Below are 17,850 nucleotides of genomic sequence, written 5' to 3' on the forward strand. Positions count from 1 at the left end.
GCTGCTCTTCTGATCCAGCTCTCTGCTGTGGCCTAGGAAAGGCAGTGGAGGGTGGCCCACATCTTTGGGCCCCCACACCTGTGTGGGAGGCCTAGAGGAGGCTCCTGACTTCAGATCAGCTCAGCTCTGGCCATTGCAGTCATCTGGGGAGTGAACCAGTGAATAGAAGACATCTCTCTCTCTCTCTCTCTCTCTCTCTCTCTCTCTCTCTCTCCTCTTTTCCTCTTTTCCTCTTTTCCTCTTTTCCTCTTTTCCTCTTTTCTCTCTCTCTCTCTCTCTCTGTAACTCTAAGTAAAATCTTAAAAATCAGGAGCCAGCCGCAGATTTAGTTGCTGCCTCTGACACCAGCATCCCACTTGAGCACTAGTTCAAGTCCCAGCTGCTCCACTTCTGTTCCAGCCCCCTGCTAAGGCACCTGAGAAAGCATTAGATGATGACCCAAGTACCTGGACCCCTGGAGTTCCAGGCTTCTGGCTTCAGCCTGTCCTGACCCTGGCTATTGCAACCATTTGGGGAGTGAACCAGCAGGTAGATCTGTATTTCTTCCTTTTTCTGTAACCCTTTCAAATAAATAAATATTAAATAAATAAAAGTATTCCTTGCCATAAAGGAGACCTGAGGGAAGCAAAAATTAAGTTTTCTATTTGTGTTGGGTATCGTTAAGGGCACGTCCAGGTCTGCATTTCTGGGAGTGCTTGAAGTAACTTACTGTTTGTACTTTCCTGTGTCTTTGTGGAAAGGGGAATTAGTTCTGGTCTGGTGTGCCTGAGAGATTTGAGGGTAGCCTCTACTCATGAGTGCTACAGGCTTGCATGGCATTGGGTTTGGCTTCCGTTTCATCTGCAAATTGAAGGAATTGTACTGGTGATATCAATATTCCATATATTTAGCTCTAAAGTTCTGTATGTTTGTAGTTTTTAGCTTATGGCCTTTTTTGTCTGATTTAATACTAAAACATGATTCTGTGATGAGATTGTGATGAATGGCCGTTTTCTCATTTCAACAGGTGTAATCTGTTTTACTCTCATTTCCCAAGGTCCTTGTAGATTACAGAATTCTCCACTATCCAAGCCATTCAGTTTCCAAATGCAGCTAATTAAAGTTCTGAGGGTCGGGTATGAGTATTGAGCACCCGCTCAGTGTCAGCCACTCTTCTGAGTACAGGGACTGAAAGGCAGAGTGAGTCCCCGCCTCAGTTTACGTGTGATCAGGTTCCGGGGGCACCGCTGTCTTGAACATGGCATTGTGTGGGGGTCAAGGGGGGGCGGCAGGTGCTCCTTAAAGCGGAGACACATCACTAAGCCACTTTGTGATACTCTGTCTTTCTCAAGGGTCTGCTTACCGTGCTCTTTCCTGTATTGACTCCCCATTTTGTTTGTTTCTCTTAGGAGAGAACGTTGACCTTATTCTCGGAGCTGTTTGAAGAGAGTGACTAAATGCACCTGAGTCAGGCTGTCTGTGGGTATGAAGTGGTTGGGAGAATCCAAGAACATGGTGGTGAATGGCAGGAGAAGTGGAGGCAAGTTGTCTGACCATCAGCAGAACCAGTCCAAGTTCCAGCCCGCAGGCAAGGACGCCCTGAAGGCAGGCAGAAACGCGGTGGACAGGAAGTCCAGCAGATGTACGTACACCCCTGAACGCTCAGCGCTGCCGTTGTGCTGGGCTCATTGATTCTTCCCAGTCTGTAATGTGTATTCTGTTTTGTCTGCAAAACAATTTTTACGTTTTCATAGTTAATAGTATAGGGGTTTTCATAAATAATTCTTATCAAGCAATATGGAAAACTTAAAGCTAGTGCTAAGTGTATATAATCGTAATTATGCTTTCCTATCTGTAAATCTATTTTGTAGAATTTATATCTGAATGGTTAATCTATAAGTTTTGTAGTGCTGTTGCTTGGTTTCTTTTGAGTTTAAACTCTGTTACGTTTGTTGTAAGTATGTGTGTTTTTGATAACTTCTCAGAGTAGTAAAGTCAGCTCTGAATGTAGGATAAACAGAACTCACTGTCGGGCGGCTCCACACACTGCAGCTGTTCTGGTCCTGATGGAATCACTGCCTTCCGTGCCCGTGGGAAGGAGGACCACCTTTAAGGTTCCCGTGTTCTTAACAAGGATCTTGCCACTATTGGATTTTCTTAGTTTGTGTCAGAATTGGCTTACTCCCAGTGGTTTGGGTCGGCCTGGGGTTTTTCTGCAGTTCCAGGTAGATTATACCAGTTCTGATCTGTTCCTTTCTCCTTACTCTTTGGGGTTTGTGCTGTTCCCTGGACTTGGAGCGCCCTCGACCTAGCTCTGTAGCAGATCAGGTCACTGTTCTGTAGAAAGCTAGATGAGAACAGGAGAGAGGCCAAGATTGAGTGGGCTCCTGCGTGGTACCAGCTCACTCCTAAGGTTCTGTGTGCACCCTAATCCTGCCGTGCTCATTATTTGGTGGGAACCTGAAAGATTGAAAAGTACAGTGACCCAGTGAGTGGTGTTGGTTCCAGTCAGTAAATTGGTTCACCTTCTAACTTTTTTGGCTTCCTTTGTGCATCATAGTGCAAAGAGGCTTTCATTGTTGGAGATAGATGAGTAGACAGGCGCAGAGGGGCGGGCTAGGGAAGCCCAGAAGGTGAGGATGTAGCATCACAGAGTAATACTGGGCAAGAATTGTGTGGGCAGAGAGCAGTGATGGAGGCACAGGAGCAGAGCGGGGCTTGTCTTCAGAGAGAGTCCTCAGCACAGCTCCCAGCGACCACGCTGAAGGGAGGACAGACAGTGCAGTCCTTCCGTATCTCAGTGCTTGTTGTTTTTAAATGAAAGGCAGCGTTGCAGAGAGGAGAGAGGTCTTCCATCCGCTGGTTCATTCCCCAAATGGCCACAACGGCTGGAGTGCCGGTTGGGAGCCAGGAGCCTCCTCTGGGTCTCCCACACAGGCGCAGGGGCCCAAGGACTTGATGGCTTCCACTGCTTTCCCAGGCCACAGCAGAGAGCTGGATTGGAAGAGGAGCAGCCAGGACTAGAACCAGTGCCCATATGGGATGCCGGCGCCGCAGGCAGAGCTTTAACCTACTGTGCCACGGTGCCGGCCCCACAACATTATCAGTTAACTAGACCTAACAGACATCTGTAACATTCTGCCCAACAACAGCAGAATCCAGTCTTCTCGGGTGTGCATAGAACATTGTCTGAGACACACTGAGCTGGTCCATTAATGTGCCTTCATAAACTTAAAAGCGTGGAAGTCATCCCGATACGTTCTCTAACCACAGTGGGTAAAATTTAGAAATCAGTAACAAAGAAGTCTGAGGGGCTCACGAGTCCTTGGAAAGTAAACACGCTGCTAAACACCTAGGGTGTCAAAGGAGAAATCACAGAGGAGCTGCAGGGGAACATGTCGGCCTAGCGGCTGAGCTGCTGGCTGGGATACCCACACCCCTCTCCCTCTCCCTCTCCCTCTCCCTCTCCCTCTTATTCTCCCTCTCCCTCTCTCCCTCTCTCCCTCTCTCCCTCTTATTCTCCCTCTTATTCTCCCTCTCTCCCTCTCTCCCTCTTATTCTCCCTCTCTCCCTCTTATTCTCCCTCCCTCCCTCTCTCCCTCTCTCCTTCTCTCCTTCTCTCCCTCTCTCCCCCTCTCCCCCTCTCCCCCTCTCCCCCTCTCCCTCTCCCTCCCCCCCGCCTCTCCTCTCTGAGTGTAACTCTTTCAAGTAAAATAAAATATTTTTGAAAATCATTTGTTTATTTGAAAGACAGAGTTAGGGGGTAGGAGCAGGGGAGAGAAAGAGAAAGGCATCTTCTATCCACTGGTTCACTCCCCAAATGACTGCAACCACCAGGGCTGGGCCAGGCTGAAGCCAGGAGCCTGAAACTCCATCTGGGTCTCCATGGGGTAGCAGGGACCAAATACTTGGGCTGTCATTTGCTGCCTTCGCAGGTGCATTGGCAAGGGATGGATGGGAAATGGAACAGGCACTTACATGGGATGCTGGTGTCACAGTGTCAGCTTAATCTTCTGTGCAGTATCACTAACCCCTAAATGTTTATTTTTTTAAATAAATGAAAATTTAAAAATCGGAAAACACTTAAGATGAAAAATGAAGATAGATACAGTATACCAAAATTTATGGGATGCAGCCAAACTGGTGACTTGGAGTGAAATTTATAGTAGTAAGAAACCCATAATAATAATACAGAGCTCGAATTAGTAACCTCACCTCTGCACTTGGAACATCAGAAAGAAAGTGGACTGAGCTCCACACAGGTAGAAGGAAGGGAGTGAAGGTTGGGATGGAAGTGAGTAAATGGAGACTGCTCTGGTAGACTAAATCAGAAAATCAAAGTGGTTCTTTGAAAAGATCATCAAAATTGGCAAACCTTGGGCAAGACCCCCCCCAAAAAAAAAGAAGACTCAAATTATTAGTAATGAAAGAGGGAACATTGTTTGTTGCCTTACAGATATAAAAGGGACGATAGCAATACCATGAACAGCTGTCTACCAACAACTTAGGTAAAATGGACAGATTTCTAGGAAGAAGCAAATTCGTGAAGAAAACAGAAAAATCTAAATAAACCTATAGCAAGCAAAGAACATCAGTAATTTAAAAATTACCCGCAGGGCCGGCGCTGTGGCGCAGCAGGTAAAGCCCCAGCCTGTAGCGCCGGCATCGCATGTGGGCGCCGGTTCTAGTCCTGGCTGCTCCACTTCTGATCCAACTCTCTGCTGTGGCCTGGGAAGCAGTAGAAGATGGCCCAGGTCCTTGGGCCCCTGCACCCGTATGGGAGACCAGGAAAAAGCTCCTGGCTCCTGGCTTCAGATTGGCGCAGCTCCAGCCGTTGTGGCCATCTGGGGAGTAAACCAGCAGAATGGAAGATGTAACTCTGTCTTTCAAAGAAATAAAATAATTCTGAATGAATGAATGAATGAATGAATGAATAAAACCCACAAAGAACATCCCATTGCCATGTGGCTTCGGTGACGAATGCTGCCAGATGTCTAAAGAAGAATCAATGTGAATTCTTTACAAACTCTGAGGAGGTACTCTTCCCTATTTTCCAAACACATTTTATCACCCTGCTACCAAACCAAAGGTGTCACAAGAAAACTGCAGACCAGTGTTCTTTCTGAATGTAATCACAAAAATCCTCAGCAAATACAGCAAACCAGATCCAGCAGCATCAAAGGATTCTCTCACGGGCTAATGGGCTCTACCCAGGGAGGAGCCCAGGTCTGCTCATCTGGTAAACCAGATCGATGGGAATGTGGGACGAGACCACACGATCGTCCGGTCGTCAGAGAGTAACCGTTTGACAGATGCGGCAGACGTGAGGGTGGGGTCCTGGGCACGGAAGGCAAGGACAGCTGTGGAAACGGTGACAGAGAGGCACTTCCCCTCATGTCAGGAACGAGATGGGGATGTCCACTCCCACTGCCTCTCCTCAGCATTGTCCTGGAGCCAGAACGTGAACCGGACGGCACTCAGATTGGCCAGGAAGAGATAAGCCATTGGTAGCTGATAGGATTGCCTGTCCAGAAAGCCTGAAGAATCCACTGATTAATGAAGAGTGCAAGAAGATTGCAGGATATAAGATCATTATGCAGCAATCAGTACCTCTTTATACCCTTTTAGTGAACAATCCAAAAATATTAAAATCTCATTTACAGTAGCATAAAAAGGGAAAAATATGTCCACGTTCACTGACTGAAAGGCAGTGTGGTTGGGGTAGCAGACTCCTCACATGAGCTATGGTTTCCGTGCAGTTCCTACTAGAACCCAGGCTGGCTTTGCAGAAAATGACTAGCCGATTCGGAGATTTATATGGAAATGCATGGCACAGGTGAGCCAGAAAGTCTTGAAAGAAAACAAAGCTGGGAGCAGGCATTTAGCCCAGCAGTTAAGAGGCCCACAACCCGTATCCGAGTACATCGGTTTCTTTGCTGGCTCCAGCTTTCTACCATTGCGCACCATGGGAGGCAGCAGTGATGGCTCCGTAATGGGGTTCCTGCCTCCCATGTGGCCATGAGACCTACAGTGCATTCCCAGTTCCTGGCTCCAGCTTCAGCTGTTGACGGGCATTTGAGGAGTGCCTGTGGGAGGGAAGGCTTCGTGCTCGCTCTCCCCGCCGCTCAGGCAAACAGGACAGAAGAACCAGGCTGGGGGACTCCTGCTCCTGTTTCAGAACCTCAGTGGTCTCTGGCATGTGTATGTGAGCCTGTGGACTCACGGGATATAATCCCACATTTTAGTTCTGGACTTCTGACAAGCGTACCAGGAAAATTCAGTAGGGGAGACGTAGTCTTACCCCTTCACAGCCGCAAGGACACCTGGAGTCCAAAAGCCTCCAGGAACACGTGTCAGCAAGGACGTGGGGCGTCTGGGCCCTGCCACCCCGGTGGTGGAAGCTCAGTGGTGACACAGTTACCAGAGTGAGTGTGTAGCTAAGAGCAGCTTTCCTGTACAAGTGTTTGCACTAGCTGCTGCGAACAGCCAAGGAGTGCAGACAGCCCAGCTGTGTGCCCCGATGAGTGGACAGGGAGGAACAGTGTTTCCTTCCGGCAGGGTGTGCCTTGATTCATGCTACAGCATGGGTGAGCCTTGAACTCTTCTTTCAAGAAGCCAGTCATAAAGAGCCACTTGGTAGGTGAAGACTCAGGACGGACAGACCCACAGACGGGGCTTGGGGCCAGGGGTTGTGCAGGAGGCAAGAACAGGGGGAACTGCTACTGGAGTGATGGCTGCACAACTCTGGATATACGAGGGGGAAACATTAAATCATACACTTTAAGTTGGTGTATTACATTTCAGTACAGCAGTCACAGGAAACAACATTACAGTGTTCCACATACATGAACATCTCTCTGCCTCTCTCTAACTCTGTCAAATAAATCTTTAAGAAAAAAAAATCTATTTATTTGACAGAGTTACAGAGAGGCAGAGAGAGGTCTTCCTTCCATCTGTTGGTTCACTCCCCAGATGGCCACAGCAGCCGGAGCTGCGCCTATCTGGAGCCAGGAGCCAGGAGCTTCTTCCAGGTCTCCCACGCGGGTGCAGGGGCCCAAGCACTCGTGCAATCTTCCACTGCTTTCCCAGGCCACAGCAGAGAGTTGGATCAGAAGTGGAGCAGCCGGGACTCAAACTGGCGTCCATATGGGATGCTGGCACTGCAGATGGCGGCTTTACCTGCTGTGCCACAGCACCAGCCCCAATAAAATTTTTTTTAAACACCTGTGCTGCTGACTTCTGCGTTCGTTGATGTTTATGTCAAGTGCAATCGGCACTGATGAAGTCTCACGTGAATGCGACCTCCTTTTCCTTCTTTACACCACTTCTCTCCCACTTAAATCCAGCTATTTCAGTTACATATTTTAGTCCCTGTTCTCACCTAGTCACTGAAAATTATTTCAGACGTCGATTAGAAATCAGCCAATCATTATCTATGTTTTTCTTCATCTCTACTACCTAACTCTGTAATCAAAGGCACGTTTCTTTTTTTTATTATTTATTTGAGAGACAGAGTTACAGAGAGAGAGGTCTTCCATCTGCTGGTTCACTCCCCAAATGGCCACAACGGCTGGAGTTGGGTCGATCTGAAGCTGGGAGCCAGGAGCGGAGCGTCTTCGGGGTCTCCCACATGGGTGCCGGGGCCCAAGGACTTGGGCTATCTTCTAGTGCTATCCCAGGCCACAGCAGAGAGCTGGATCGGAAGAGGAGCAGCCAGGGCTCCAACTGGTGCCCATATGGGATGCCGGCACCACAGGTGGTGGCTTTACCCGCCAACCACAGCGCTGGCCCCATAGGCAAGTTTCTTAACCTCTGAGCCTAGGCTGCCGACAAAGTGGGGATAAAATCATTCATAGATGGCCGGCGCCGCGGCTCACTAGGCTAATCCTCCACCTGCGGCGCCGGCACGCCAGGTTCTAGTCCCAGTTGGGGCACCGGATTCTGTCCCGGTTGCCCCTCTTCCAGGCCAGCTCTTTGCTGTGGCCAGGGAGTGCAGTGGAGGATGGCCCAAGTGCTTGGGCCCTGCACCCCATGGGAGACCAGGAGAAGCACCTGGCTCCTGGCTGCTGCCATCGCATCAGCGTAGTGCGCCGGCTGCAGCGGCCATTGGAGGGGGAACCAACGGCAAAAGGAAGACCTTTCTCTCTCTCTCTCACTGTCCACTCTGCCTGTCAAAAAAATAAAAAAATCATTCATAGAAACACGAAGCTGAACTTTTCACTTTTCAAGAGTCATTTTGGGGGCCGCTGTTGTGGCTGTTAGCCTGCTGCTGGGATGCCGGCATCCCATAGCCAGTGCCAATCAAGTGCCGTTGGTCCTCTTCTGATGCGCCTGGGAAGGCAGGGAAAGGTGGTATGAGTATTTGGGCCCTGCCGTCCACATGAGAGACTGGGATGGAGTGCCTGGCCTGGCCTGGCCCAGCCTTGGCTGTGTGGCCATTTGGGAATGAACCAGCAGGTGAAAGATCTCTCTTTGTCTCTCCCTGTCTGTGTGTCACTCTGCCTTTCAAATAAATCTTTAAAAAAAGAAGTCCTTTTCGCATTTGAGATCTACAGCAGTTCTAACACCTCATGTTCCGCTTGTTTGCCTCTTTTCCTGGTTCTGTCTGTAGTGCCCCACGTGCCATCTTGTTGGTAATGGACAGGCTCCCCTCCCCTGTTTCTCAGCTGTTGCTTGGAGGGGAAAGTAAAGCTTCTCGAAGAAGATTCTCAAAGCCAGCCAAACCTGGTTTGCAGAACCTGGTGTTACCCGCGAGCCAGACTTCCTTCAGTAACTGAGTGACTTTGTCATATTCTGCTGTTGGACTAAGGTCTTAACATTAAGCAATTTCAGTTCTTGATTACTTGCTTGAATGTCAGACGGCAGAAGTGTTGGGGCAGCGTCCAGTGGTCTGCAGTGGAGTCACTTGCTTCTCTCACAGGCAGCGGCAGCTCGGGATTCGAAGGACAGAGTCGCTATGTGCCGTCTTCTGGGATGTCCGCCAAGGAGCTCTGTGAGAATGACGACCTCGCAACCAGCTTGGTTCTCGATCCTTACTTAGGTTTTCAGACACACAAAATGAATACCAGGTAATTTTAAATGTCTTTATCCTGAATGGACAGATGATGATGTTGAATTTAAGAAAATAGATGGCTAATTTTATCTCTGCTCAAAATTTAAAATGACATTGGAGGAGAGTTCTTTGCCTCAGAAGAATTTTCGGTAAATGAACCAGAGGAGCAAGCAAAGCCCAGAGTCTTGTCAGTTCCAATTCTGTGTTCTTACTTGACCTCGAAACGTTTCTGTGAAATACAGTGCTGGGGAAGCATCTTCATGTCGTATTCTAAATGCTGGTGGTGATTATCTTAGTGAAAAGGAAAATCTTAGAAGCATCCTGCAAAACCTTGAAGATGCATGATTGCATTTTCCTGCTGCAAGTAGGTTACATCAGTATTTTTCATGATTTTGTTAATACACTGTCCTTCTTTTAAATAATTCCACTGTATAAAGGGAATTCTGCCATCGTGGTTAAGGTTTGGGATTCTAAGAGAACATTTTTTTTTTTTAATTTATTTATTTTTGACAGACAGAGTGGACAGTGAGAGGGAGAGAGACAGAGAGAAAGGTCTTCCTTTGCCGTTGGTTCACCTCCAATGGCCGCCGTGGCCGGCGCGCTGCGGCCAGCGCACCGCGCTGATCTGATGGCAGGAGCCAGGTACTTATCCTGGTCTCCCATGGGATGCAAGGCCCAAGCACTTGGGCCATCCTCCACTGCACTCCCTGGCCACAGCAGAGAGCTGGCCTGGAAGAGGGGCAACCGGGACAGAATCCGGCGCCCTGACCGGGACTAGAACCTGGTGTGCCGGCACCGCAAGGCGGAGAAGTAGCCTAATGAGCCACGGCGCCGGCCAAGAGAACATTTTTTAAAGATGTTATATCTAGTACACATACAGGTATGCAGGTGAATATGTAGTATTTTACTGTCAAGAGCTACAAATATAAAATACTATGATGTCAGTCTTGACATCTGTCATCCTTTAATTTTTGAGGTCAGATCTCTTAACTCTTTTTTTCTAGATATTTTTGTATCATTGCTCCCTCAGTCACTTCATAATTGTTTCTGACACCAAACGGGAGGTCCGAGCTTTGCGGCTTTTCCTTACTTCTTAACCATCATGGCGGAGGGTGGGAAAGCACGCCGGCCAGGCTTCGAGCAGAGACCGTCAGGACGGGGCAGCCCTGCAGGAAGTGGCTGGCCGGGTGGACAGGCACTGATGCTGAACTGGGGAGCGTGGTGTGACCTGGTGAGCACAGGTGAGGGGAGGGAGCTCTCGAGTCCTGGCCTCCCCGACCGCTCTGTGTTCTACCCCAAGCTGGAATTAAAGCAGTGCACTGTGTGTTCACTTAGTGACTGCAAGTCCACAGAGAGCGTGGTTTGGGGAAGGTCGGTGTTTTCCTGCAATTCCTGCTGCTGTCTGCTTTTACTCGTGAAAACGAAGTGAACCCGTGCAGTGAAATTGAGACATTGGCTGTTCCCTGGGAAATGAGCGAGGCTGCACGCCCCGATGTCCAGCTAGGGTCTGGTTTGCAGTGTGTGAGTCCATTTCACTTTCTCCCTAGTGGGTGTCAGAGAGCAGGGCTCGCTGTCCTCCTGGAAGACCCTGCTTGTGTTTAAGTCACCTTTTTGTTACCCACATTTTAAAATTATTTTTATTTATTTGAGAGGAAGTCAGAGACAGGCAGACAGCTCCCATCCACTGACCCATTCTCCAAATGCCACAACAGCTGTGGCTGCGCCAGGATGGAGCCAGGAGACAGGAATTCCATCCAGGTTCCTTAAGTGGGTGACAGGACTGCACCACTTTAATCATCGTGTGCGGCCTTGCAGAGTGTGCGTTAGTGGGGGCTGGACTCAGCCGAGGTATCTGGTACAGGTGCAGGTATCCTAACTGCTACATCGGGTGCCCGCCCACCCGACCCTGCGCCCTGCTGAGGTTTTTGTTTGTAGGTTTGGTTGGCTTTTGAAGGCTGAGCGGAGAAATGGGAGTGTTTCAGTCTCTGTTAGAACAGTCTGGAAGTGTTCCGTGTGTCACCGTGGAGGCACGTGGTCCTGACCTGGAGTCGTAAGAAGGTCACATGGTGCTCATTGTGTGGAGACATACATAGATACGTGAAACATGCTGAAGTATTCCATAAAGCTGCCAGATTCTGTCTTACTCACGTGCCTTCCAGATAAATTTTTTGTATGCCATCAGTATCCCAGCCAGAGTTTCAGTGGCTTCTGAAGGAACTTGACGTGTGCCAAAGCCTTGCCCTTGACCCAGAGGGTGAACATGGACCCTCTGCTGGTCTTTGCAATAGAAAAGACTGCACTCCCTGTACCAGTGCTCCTAGACGACTGCAGAATCGTGTAAGATGCAGATTCTGTTTCTGACAAACTCCCAGACTGTCCTGGGAGCAAAGGGGGAAGCCTCAGGCCTGTGAGTGCGCTGATACGATGAGTGGATGTGAAGTTCCTTGCTGGTAGTTCCCAGGGGCTCAGTTAAAGCCGTGTAGTCAGAGCCCAGGTGTTGAGGCATAGCAGGCTAAGCCAACACCTGCATCTCCAGCAGTCCATAAGGGCGCTGGTTCGAGTCCTAGCTGCTCCGCTTATCATCCAGATCCGTGCTGATGTGCCTGGGAAAGCAGCAGAAGATGCCCCCAGTACTTGGGCCCCTGCACCCATGTGGGAGACCCGGATGAACCTCCTGGCTTCAGCCTGGTCCAGCCCCAACCATTTTTCCATTTGGGAAGTGAACCAGTGGTCAGTCTCTCTTTGTCACTCCTCTCTCACTAACTCTGCCTTTCAAATAAATAAGTCTTTAAAAGAAAAGAAAAGAAAAGAAAAAAGTTGTAGCCATAAAATGTAAAGTTCAAGATTACCATACAAATACTGTTAAAACTTAAGACCTTACTATGTTTGAGGACGCCTGTATGTAGAAGTTTTTTTCCCATAGAAATTGAAGCATCTAAAATTAAACTGGTTAAACCTACAGAGGAAAACATTCATTTGTACTTTTCAGTGCAGCATTTAATTATAGAGTTTCTAAAGTTTTCAGCTTATGGTGGGATAGCAGTGCTGCCATCCCAGGTGGGCCGCAAGCCACTGCACCTGTGCAGTGGTCGTCTCTCCCTCCCTCCTGGGCGGCTGTCACAGGCCTGTCTGCTGCCACTTGGCAAGACACAGAGATCGTGTCAGTGATGAAGGGTGCGTGTTTTCATCCTGCACGTGTTTGAAATAAGACTGTTCCTTCTAGCTCTTCATCTTTTGAGCGAGAATTTAGCAGGATATTGACTGAGTCATTTCGCATATACTATTTTATGGAAAATCTGTAGGGGTTTATTGGAGCAGTAAATTACCAATAGATAGCTTATAGACCTCTGTCTATTTGGAGTGCAAAGAAGTGTCTGGAAGTTGTCATGGATCTTTTTTTTTTTGACAGGCAGAGTTAGACAGTGAGAGAGAGAGAGAGACAGAGAGAAAGGTCTTCCTTTGCTGTTGGTTCACCCTCCAATGGCCGCCACGGCCGGCGCACCGTGCTGATCCGAAGCCAGGAGCCAGGTGCTTCTCCTGGTCTCCCATGCAGGTGCAGGGCCCAAGCACTTGGGCCATCCTCCACTGCACTCCCTGGCCACAGCAGAGAGCTGGCCTGGAAGAGGAGCAACCGGGACAGAATCCGGCGCCCCAACTGGGACTAGAACCTGGTGTGCTGGCACCACAGGTGGAGGATTAGCCTAGTGAGTCGTGGCACTGGCCCAAATTGGCTGTATTTTTAACCACTGATGTTTCTGTTTCTTTAAAAAAAAAAAAAAAAAGAATTCTTAATTTATTTGAAATTAAGAGTGATAGAAGGAGAGACTGAGAGAGGTCTTCATCTGCTGGTTCACTCCCCGAGTGGCCACAACAGCCAGGGCAGGGCCAGGCCTCAGCTAGGAGCCAGGAGCTTCATCCAGGTGTCCCACATGAATTCAGGGCCGAGCACGTGGGCCATCCTGCACTGCCTTCCCAGGTGCATTAGCAAGGAGCTGAAGCAGGAGTGGAGCAGGTGGCGGCTTTCCCCGCTATACGCAGCACCAGCCCTGAGCACGTGGTTTCTGTCTTACTATATGCCCCTATTTACCAACAACTCAGGGTTGCAGCGTGAATGCTTGGTTGTAGTGCAGACAGCACTAGTTTTAATGTTGGGAAATGTTTGGATTTGACTTGTCAGTCAGGAAACTTCAGGGTTTTTTTTTATGGGAACTGAGTTGTGATGCTGCCTTTGATTTTCGAAGAGTGCAGAGGAAGGCTGTTGTCCAGAGGGGCTAGGGGTGGGGGGCAGCACCGTGGCACAGCCGGGAAAGCCACAGTCTGCAGCACCTCTCAAGTGGTTGCTGGTGTGTGTCCCGGCTGCCTCACTCTGATCCAGCTCCCTGCTAATGTGCCTGGAGAAGCAGCGGAAGATGCCCAAGTGCTTAAGGCCCTGCACACATGTGGGAGAACCGGAAGCAGCTCCTGGCTTTGGCCAGCCCTGTTCGTTGCAGTCATTTTAGGGAGTGAACCAGCAGATGGAAGATATCTCTCTCTCTGTTTCTCCTCCTCTCTCTCTCTAACTCTGCCTTTGAAATAAATAAGTAAATCTTAAAACGGGGCAGGGGGACCCCTGGGTGCTCCCTTCTTCTGGCAATAGAACTCTCAGATGTCCGTGTCCTGAGGAGTGGGGGGACCCCAGCAAGCAGGGAGCTGAGCACGTTAAAGAAATAAGAGTCATCTCAGGGCACTTTTTCTTTGAGACTTTTCTTAGTCTTTCTACACGGATGGTACGCAGTCCTTGCTCATCCTTCCACCGCTGTAACGTCTACTTTTGATGTTACTTGTGTAGGTACTTGGTTATTTGTGTGCCCTGGTGGGTAGGAATTGTAAATCACTCATGGGTGCTTGACAGGACGCATGAGGACATCGCAGAGCCCTCTGGCCCGCTCTGCAGAGTGCTGTGGGAGGAGGGCTTTGCGCCTGGCGTTTGGGATCCTGCTGGGTGTGCAGGGGCTTCTGCAGTGGGTGTTGTAAGTGTGTTCAGGAACGACCAGCACGGATCATACAAACGGTTTTCATTGTTGTGTTTGCTTCTGTGCAGCGCCTTTCCTTCGAGGAGCTCGCGGCACTTCTCAAAGTCGGACAGTTTCCCTCACAGCAACCCCGTGAGGTAGGTGCGCGCTGCCCGCGGTGGGCAGACACCGGCCACCCTGTGTCAGCCTGGCTGCTGGTCCTCAGTGTTAGGTGATCTGAGGTGCCAGCAGAAACACGAGGGCTAGAACGTTGGCAAACCTTTAGATATAGTTTGGTCTTGGTTATGTTTTTTAAAAAGCACGTGTCCTGCGTAACAGGATCACTTTAAGAGACAAGGCATTCCTCAGAAGGTCAGGAGTCAGTGCGTGGGATTAGCTGGGCACCGGCTGCAGGACTCAGCCAGGTATGTGTCTGGTTCTTGTCTGTTTCCAGGTGCAGAAGGAGCGAAGAGCCATGGTGCCTCCTCTCGGCGTCTCCAGACTGTCAGTTTGCAGCTAAACTTGATTCAGAGGGGAAATGTGTTCACTGTTGCCTCGTCGTTTGCTTACTTGATGTCTTAAGTACTGGCGTGTTTGTCTCCTCTCTGCCGTCCCCCTCTCTCTCTTCCTCTTCCCCTCCCTCCAGTCGGCTCTCGGTGTGTGTGCTAGAGGAGGGCACAGTAGTGCAGCTAACACAGATCTGCGCTTTTCCTCGCTGCCACAGTGGTCTCGGGTTTGGAGACAGAAAAACAAAATAGCAAGGAAGCCTGGGAAGTCAGTCTCTGGAAAGAGTGGGGACCAGGTGTGTGGGAGTGTGAATGTTTTTTTATCCTCCTTTTAATAATAATTGATTGTAAGTGACATTCTTAAAATTTCTGATATCAGCCATTGATCAGAGATGTGGGAAGAGAAAAATAAATATTTGGTTTATTTGAAGTATTAGATATTGTATTAAAAAAGAGGGAGGAGGGGACATACTGATTTGAAAATGTTGGGGCTACCATTGTGGCCTAGCAGGTAAAGCTGCTGCCTGCCGCGCCCGCATCCCACGTGGGAGCCAGTTTATGTGGGTCCTGGCTGCCCCCTTTTCCATCCAGCTCCTTGCTCATGGTCTGGGAAAAGCAGCAGAAGATGGCCCAAGTGCTTGGGTCCCTGCACCCATGGTTTCTGGGTGGCCCAGCCCCAGCTGTTGTAGCAACAGCACTAGGCAATAGAAGATCTCTCTGTCTCTAGCTGAAGATCTGACTTTCAAATAAATAAGTAAATCTTTTTAAAAAATTAAATTCAAGGTGCCAGCTCTGTGGCATAGTAGGTTAAACACATGCCTGTGTTGCCGGCATCCCATATGGGCGACAGTTTTAGTCCTGGCTATTCCTCTTCCGATCCAGCTCTCTGCCATGACCTGGGAAAGCAGTGGAAGATGACCCAAGTCCTTGGGCCCCTGCACCCACGTGGGAGACCTGGAGGAAGCTCCTGGCTCCAGATCAGCCCAGCCCTGGCTGTTGTGGCCATTTGGGGAGTGAACCAGCAGATGGAAGACCCCTCTCTTTCTGTCTTTCCCTCTCTCTGTCTGTAACTCTGCCTTTCGAGTAAACAAACCTTAAAAAGGAAAGAAAAAGAAATTCAAGAGATAAGCAGTTTACTAAAAGTTTTTTAGAAGTGCCAGATAGAGCCGGCGCCGTGGCTCAATAGGCTAATCCTCCACCTTGCGGCGCCGGCACACCGGGTTCTAGTCCCGGTCGGGGCGCCGGATTCTGTCCCGGTTGCCCCTCTTCCAGGCCAGCTCTCTGCTATGGCCAGGGAGTGCAGTGGAGGATGGCCCAGGTGCTTGGGCCCTGCACCCCATGGGAGACCAGGAAAAAGCACCTGGATCCTGGCTCCTGCCATCGGATCAGCACGGTGCGCCGGCTGCAGCGGCGGCCATTGGAGGGTGAACCAACGGCAAGGGAAGACCTTTCTCTCTGTGTCTCTCTCTCTCACTGTCCACTCTGCCTATCAAAAATAAAAAAAAATAAAAAAAAATAAAAAAAAAAATAAAAAATAGAAGTGCCAGATACCTGTTCCTGCCTCCCTTGCTGCTTCACCCCAGATACCAAATTTAAAACTTCGTGTGTGCTTGCATCCCCTCCACTGTGTTGTAGTGTACAAGCCAGAGAGCCAGAACCACCTGGGCGCAGCCCTGGTGTTCAAACCATGGGGCAACACGGGGGCTCTCGTAGGCCAGGGCAAGCAAGGCCTTGCAGAAGTCCCGCCATCTGTTCATGAGCCATGCGTGCTGCTGCTACCAAGTAGTAGTAATGCCAGCTGCTGTGTGCGCTGGGCCTGCTCTGCCTCGTTGTGGAGCAGAGGGTGACAGCCAGGAGTGTGTCCTGCTCTGCGGACAGCTTCATGGAATCTGAGAGATGCGGAGCAAGTGCGGTTGAGAAGAGGGTGTCTTCTTATTCAGCAATAGAAAGTTACTTTTTGCTAAGGCCCTCAGTGGCTCTTGCTCTGGCCTTAGTAACTATGACAGTCTTATGTTAAACAGTTTCTGTTTTTCACAAAATTTGTTGCAGTGGGATGACTTGATCTGCCAGCCAGCTGCTTTTTATACTCGTCTACAAGATGATTGAAAACCTTACCTTCCTCCTGCCTGTCGGCACCGTAACTGCTCTCTTCCTTCCCTCCCCGTCATTTCACATGGCAGCCATCTCCGACTGTAAGTTTTAACATTTTTTGAGATGGCAGATTAACTTTGAGAAACATCTTTAAAAAAATTTTGAAGATTTATTTGAAAGGCAGAGTGACAGGGAAAAACACAGAGATCTTGCATGCACTGGTTCACTCCCCAGATGGCCACAGCAGCCAGGCCAACGCTGGGAGCCAGGAACTCAGTCCGGGTCGCTCATGTGGGTGGCAGGGACCCAAGTGCTTGAGCCATCACCTGCTGTCCCCACGCTGTGTATTAGGTAAAATCACATGCTCACCCCACAAACTCCATTTTTAGTGAACTAGAGGGGTAGTTTCAGGAGTTGATTTGTGTGTGTTTGAAGTGATAGACGTCAGGAAGCAGTGTAAATGAAAAGGAGTTGATTATGTTGTGTTTGGTGAATAAGGAAGCAGAGTGGAGGCTGTGGGAGGAAGGAGCGGGTTTCAGGAAGAGAAAGCATGTACCGCTCATGTGCACTGCGGGTTCAGAGCGGATGTTTCCTGCCGTTTTCTTAGGAGCCTCAGGTGAGTTTGATTCTGAGCCGGCTCGTTAGGTGTCAGGCCATCGTCAGCGGGGTTGCTGCCCGCACCAACGGGCAAAGGCTGGCCTTCGCAGCCCTGCCCTCAGCGCCATCAGTGATTGGGACATTTGCTCAGAGTGTACTCTTGCTCTTCGGACTGTTGCACAAACCTTGGAATTTTCTGTTTCCCACCATTCCATGTTTCGTCCTGCCTGAAGTGTGTGTCTGAGCTGCTTTGTCCTCTTAGCTGTCCTGAGTGTAGGGTGACTGGCTCTCCCACTTGTGAATGACCACGAGTGAGTGCTGCAGTTCGGACATCTGGTGCTTCCCACCTCTGCAGGTCTCCATCCTTGTAGGGGAGGTTCTCCCGGCCACTGTGATAGTCTAGTTCAGGAAGTTGTGACTTGTCGGAGGACTTGGGCTTCTCTGTGAGAGCTGTGCTGAAAATGCTGTCGTGTGTCATGTGGTGGCTCCGCGACGTGGGCATGCTCAGATAGTGCACAACAGTCTGACCGTCTAGGCTTGGTGAGACTGGACGCGAAGCTGGTAAGTTCCTGGTGCAGTCAGATCCAGCGGAAATCCTGGTCCCCCAGGAAGCGGTTCCAGGTTCCAGACCCTA

The 17,850-nt window shown here is 49.7% G+C and overlaps 1 protein-coding gene across 8 annotated transcripts in view; it reads left to right on the forward strand.

The window, feature by feature from the left end:
- The window catches only part of KMT5B (lysine methyltransferase 5B), a 66,894-nt gene that overhangs the window by 15,738 nt on the left and 33,306 nt on the right, over positions 1–17,850 (forward strand). For 4 of the 8 annotated variants that reach the window (XM_051840841.2, XM_051840842.2, XM_051840843.2 and 1 more), the window contains exons 2-4: positions 1,389–1,621; positions 8,900–9,047; positions 14,112–14,180. In XM_051840841.2, coding sequence (XP_051696801.2) covers positions 1,465–1,621; positions 8,900–9,047; positions 14,112–14,180 — 374 coding nt within the window. In that variant the 5' untranslated portion in view covers positions 1,389–1,464. Of the gene's footprint in view, positions 1–1,388; positions 1,622–8,899; positions 9,048–14,111; positions 14,181–16,279; positions 16,721–17,850 lie in introns of those variants that run through there. The other 4 variants (XM_070065365.1, XM_070065400.1, XM_051840846.2 and 1 more) reach the window with 3 other exon arrangements.

The sequence above is a fragment of the Oryctolagus cuniculus genome, chromosome 1 (genome assembly GCF_964237555.1).
Source record: "Oryctolagus cuniculus chromosome 1, mOryCun1.1, whole genome shotgun sequence".
In the NCBI taxonomy this organism is placed as follows: Eukaryota; Metazoa; Chordata; class Mammalia; order Lagomorpha; family Leporidae; genus Oryctolagus; species Oryctolagus cuniculus.